The 5,377-nt window shown below is 28.5% G+C and overlaps 1 protein-coding gene across 1 annotated transcript; it reads right to left on the reverse strand.

The window, feature by feature from the left end:
* Nucleotides 1-242: 242 nt before the first annotated feature.
* LOC145841605 (protein phosphatase EYA3-like) lies at nt 243-1,277 on the reverse strand. The gene is made up of 3 exons (XM_082948963.1): nt 1,105-1,277; nt 697-916; nt 243-323 (listed from the first exon to the last, which is right to left on the reverse strand). Exons 1-3 carry the CDS (start codon nt 1,275-1,277, stop codon nt 243-245), a joined length of 474 nt encoding a protein of 157 aa, XP_082805089.1.
* Nucleotides 1,278-5,377: the final 4,100 nt, after the last annotated feature.

Here is a 5,377-nt window from a genome sequence, read left to right on the forward strand (position 1 = left end):
TAAAACTACAAAAAATATCAATTAAAAAAACTAATACCTTTATAAATAAAACATAAAATATGCTAATCATAATGAAAATATTAGATCAACGAATTTTTTTAAATTAAAAAACGCAAAAATTTTATGCGGAGGTTTAAATCATAAAACGTAGAGCAGCATCTAAGTGGAACGTTTTAAATTTATTAGTTAAAATGAACAAGAAATATCATGTACTAAAAGCAAATAATCGAGAGGCAAATAACCTAGTAAATGTTGTTTTCTAAAAAACTTTTGAATAACTTCAAGTCTCCCATCTCGCGTATTGGAACGAAAGTTTTGATGCTCTGTAAAAAGTAAGTGTTAATATTTCAAACTGTTGTAGTTTTGATAAGACTTCTGAATTAAAACGTTGTAAACTATTAAAATATTAACGTACAACACTTTTTTGGTTTACATATTAAACTAATAAGTTATATTTTTTTCTAATATCGTTTTACTTTAGCTTGAGTTAGGTGTCATCTAAGTAATAATATCTATTTTATACATTAAAATGATATAAAGAGTTTTTTTAGATACCCAAAAATTTATCAAATCAAAATTTGAATACCTTTACTTTTAGTCTGTCACAACCACAGTAATATTGAACAAACTTAAAAATTTTTTTTGACAATTACTTAAAATTTCGAAATTAATAGGAAAATAATTTGAAAATGTTACCTGTTCAGCGTGTTCTTTGCTGTCCACAGTTCCAATAACCACATACGAGTTCATGTCCCCGTACTCTTTCTTGATACGGGCGTACAGCGAGCTCTTGCCTACCTTGTGAGAGCTGTACACATCTGCAATGTCCACGTACCGATCCAGACCGAACACCACGTGCTCGGACGCCACCTCCACCAATTCGCTGTTCGTGCATATCACTATCTTGGTGTCTGATCTAATCAATAAGTTATAACTTTATTCCAAACTTAAATTACTTGTTAGACCAAACATATATAATTAGAAAAAAAAATCAGTAAGAGTCCTAATAAAAGTAAAGCTTATAAGCAAAATGTTTAAGTAAAAAAACTATTATAAAAATAAATAGTTTATGATTGGTTTTAGTTAGTAAGAAGCAAATCAAACTTGTTAGATATAGTATCGAGAACGGCGGTGGACACGTCCAACCACATCTTCGCTGGTCCGGTCATCATTCGTTCCTTGTTTCTTGCACATTTCTCCTTAGCGTCTCCCACCTCGTTCCGTTCTCCTTGCCAGCTTTGGAACTTCTGGTAGGTGTCACGGATCATGCGGTACATGAAATATTTAATAAACGATATTCATAAAAGCTCAGAAGTTTTTTTTTTCGAAATTCACCTATTAATGGTTGAATAAAGTTTGCTGAAAATTAAATATGAAACAATAACTTTTTATATTTTTTATTTCAAAAAATCCTGCCAACCTGTAAGCAAGCCTTTGCAGAAAACCAATTGAGTTATGGGAGGGATTCGTTCCAGGGGCATAAAGAGCAATATCGTAAAATCCATCTTTGGTGAAGTCGTAATTGTACAGGTCTTGGTTCAAGTTGTCGTCTTCGGCTACATCTTCTACATTGCACTGGCCATAGTTCTAATTGAATAGTTTTTTATTCAAATATTTTTTTTTAACTAACTTGTAAAATCTATAAACTTTAATCGTATCGAACATTTTTACAACTCTAAATTATTTCGACAGTTTAGTATACTTAGACCTATATTTACAGTGTTTAAACATAATTGAGTCTCATAATTGATATTTAATAGAATTGCAGTAATTATTCAAATATATGTATAGTAAAAAGAATATGAAGCTAATGTTTATTTACTAACGCTTTATAGCATTTATAGCAATTATAGCACTTGTTTTTATTAAATAGTTTTTTTGCCTAACTCCTAAAAGTTCAAAAAAAGTAAAAAATCATTTTTAATAGTATTACATTTAAATAAAATTTACACAACATAATTACATTAAATTAAATTAAGTTGAACTGTACTTAGATGCCAGTACAAAAATGCCATTTTAAATTATCTTTTCTTACACTTGAAGACACTTGGAATAGTTTATATGCAACGGAATGTATTCATGTTACAGGATTTAAATTGATACGCAAACTAAATGGGAATTTGTTTTTACAGTTTACAGTCTCGTTTTGAAAGCTAACTAAAAATTTTTATTCAGTATAACATTACAATGCAGTTTATAATTGGTATAAATATGCATAGTAGCTGTCACAAATTATTTATTATATATGATTTACAATTATGTTCTTGAATAAGAATATAAAGCTTATATGAATTTAGGATATTTCATTAAAACTAGTTGAAATCTCTTTTCATTACACTATAAAATCTGAAAACGGTGCGTGCAATAAAGTTTTTGACGGTGCAATAGCGATATACAAACAACAAAATAGTTTTAAGTTAACAAACTAACATTAAAAACAATTCAAATACTTAAAATTTAAAACAAACTTCGAGATCTTCCTTGAAGAAGAAGTTGTGTCCGATGTGATCTATCATGTCAACGGACCATTCCAACAGCATTTTGATATCTTTCAGTTCCTCATAACTCGATGCAAGTGTCCGGTATAAGCACGTCATTTAAGTCGAATATGTACACTTGCTGTAAATAACGTAGGTTTTAATACAAAAAATAATATGTAATGCGGTATGTATAACATCATGTATTAACGTATGTTATGTATAAGGCTGACTAAAGTTTGCATAATATTTTTTGCTTGAGTAATAGGCAATGTTCAACTGTAAATAATCGAATTATGAGTAGTAAGTTAATCTTAATAAAAAATGTAGTCGACGACATCAACTCTTTTTTCAAGTTTGAGAAAAAAGGAACAAACAAAATTATAAAACCGGTTGTTTATATTCATAATAGTTATTGATACTACAATGGCAACTAAAGACAGTTAAAACTATGGTTAAGTAAAAATAAGAATACTATTTGTATAATACATTAGTTTAAAGTACTTAAAACACTACAGTACGGACGTAATAGCATAATAAACTTAATTAATTACTTTAAGTTACTAAAAAAAAGGTTATATACAAACTTCAGCACGTAAACAGTTCCTAAATTATATAACTACACTTTAGATATAACTTAACACTTATGTTTTAAACAAACTTGTTTAGGGGGAGGTATAATAGCTTGCTGGGTTCTATTCTTTCGTTTTCTTGGTCGCTTGTTGAAATAAGTTTGCAACCAAAATTCTTGAAATTTGGAGCTGAAAATGATTGATTGTTTGAATTTATTATTTACTTTCTATTGTTAAATTTAAAAAAGAATACAATATAATGTAATATTTATAGCTGATATAATGTTGAAATTTAATAAAAATATTACTTTTTAAGCAAAATGAAATACTTTGTTTTTGTTTAATTATAAGTAGAGTTTTTAATAAAAAAGTCTTAGTATATATTGCTTACTATATATTGCTGCAGTTTCCAATATTTTTGTTTTCATTTCGTTGCGAATCCAATGTGATCGAGATAAATTAATATAAATTAAATTTACGTACTTTATAAAAAAATTAAAGTTTGCTACACATTGATTAGAAGTCATACAATAAACTTATTAGAACTAACTTTATAACCTCTCTTCCATGTATGTTTAAAATAAAAATAAATTATTTCAATGCAAAAGAATTTTATTGTAAAACTAAATTAACAAATTAATTTAAAGTTAAGGAACTAGAACTTAGACAAGAAAAATAATATGTTAGCAAAAAGGTTGCAAAGTTTAAAATTTTTAAATATTAATAAGCAGATGTTTACAAATTTAACTACAAACCTTCAGCTATCGGCAGGAATGTATACGTTTTCATTTGTTGTGGTACCAAATTATTCCCATTGTTCAAAGTAGCCGTTTGGTTTGAAACAGCTGGCTGATTAGAATTGGCTTGGTCCACACTAGCTTGTATGTTAACTATCGAATTGTTGCTTGCTTGGGGCTGATTATCATTTGCCAGTAGATTGAAATTCGATGTACTCGCTTGAGAAAAGTGGGGCTTCTTACCCTAAAGCTACCTGGTCCGCTTCCCTGAGGGTTATTTACGATAGATACTTGGAGTTTAGGAACTCGAATTCGATTAATCACCGAATTGTTGCTTGCTTGGGGTTGATTGACATTTACATCGGCCAGCAAGTTGTAATTAGATGTACTCGCTTGAGAGTGAGTGGCACTTTTGCTTGGGAGCCACTTTTGGTCTCTTCCCTGACGGTTGTTGGGTATCGGGGGGTTATATGGGGGAGGTATCGGGGGTAGAGGAGCCCGAAACCAAAGAGGATAGGGGTTTAGAGGGTAAAGAGGAGGAAACTGCATGTGGTTGCCATAGTAACCTGCTGGAATCTGTAAAATATCTTGTGTGAATTTAAATTTAAAAGCCTAAAATGGTGCTAAAATGCTTCACAAGTTTTCAGACAATTACTTGAGACAGTAGTATAGTACTGTTCAAATTTTAAAAGTCATTAGGATTTATAATAAAAATTCTTATTTATTTTAGTGGCTTGTTTAAAAAATCCTGTTTTTTTGCTTATTAGTATATACTAGTAAGTAGACTGTTATATTTATCAATCATTATTTTTACGTCATAAAAATATAGCATAAGTGCTAATTATGCAGAGTTATAACAAACTAAACTACAAAACCATCATACAGATAAATTTGGTAAGAAATTTAAAATCATTTTGTTTAGCCAAACTTATGTATATATTCAGTTTAACAATATATGAAACTAATCTAATATTAATTTTAGGCGAACAGTTATTAATACAACTAATTTCAATCAAACGTTGCCAAAAAAATAATGTTGTTAAAATAAACTTAACTATATATATATTTATTTGAACTAACAGAACACTCAGCTAATCTTGAATTTAAGCGAACAATGATTTATACTAATTTTGATAAAAATTTCAAAGGAAATCAAACTACTACATACATTTGAATAAATGATAGTTCATATACTACTGATTAATTACAAGTAACTTACTTTAAATCTATAGTTTGGTACATTCCATGGATATTGGTTGGGATTGAATCTAGAAGTTGATGGCAAGTCATTTTCTGTCAAATATTTTACAGTAAGTGACAGCTAATAAGGCTTATTGAAGTTTTAAATTTAACTCTATTAATTTATACTTTTTTATTTAAATTGATTTAAAACTTATGCATAATTTCTACAAAAAATTTTACAATATAGCACTAGTTATAAATATCTTATAATTCTTCTAATAACTTAACTAAAAGTCTAACAAGTAGGTACATATTTTGCACAAAATGAAATGAAAATCAAAAAGCAAAGTTAAAAAACTTCCTGATTTTGCAAGTTTTATAGTCTCGTTTTCTGTTTATTTGGTGTTAA

This window comes from Thalia democratica, chromosome 1 (assembly GCF_965202585.1).
Source record: "Thalia democratica chromosome 1, ktThaDemo2.hap1.1, whole genome shotgun sequence".
NCBI lineage: Eukaryota > Metazoa > Chordata > Thaliacea > Salpida > Salpidae > Thalia > Thalia democratica.

Excerpts from the sequence above, each read along its gene's own strand:
- LOC145841605 (XM_082948963.1), bottom strand. The coding sequence starts at position 1,277 with ATGTACCGCATGATCCGTGACACCTACCAGAAGTTCCAAAGCTGGCAA. Across the intron at positions 917-1,104 it reads CTCGATACTATATCTAACAA|ATCAGACACCAAGATAGTGA; the intron begins GTTTGATTTGCT and ends CTTATTGATTAG. Across the intron at positions 324-696 it reads GCAAAGAACACGCTGAACAG|AGCATCAAAACTTTCGTTCC; the intron begins GTAACATTTTCA and ends TACTTTTTACAG.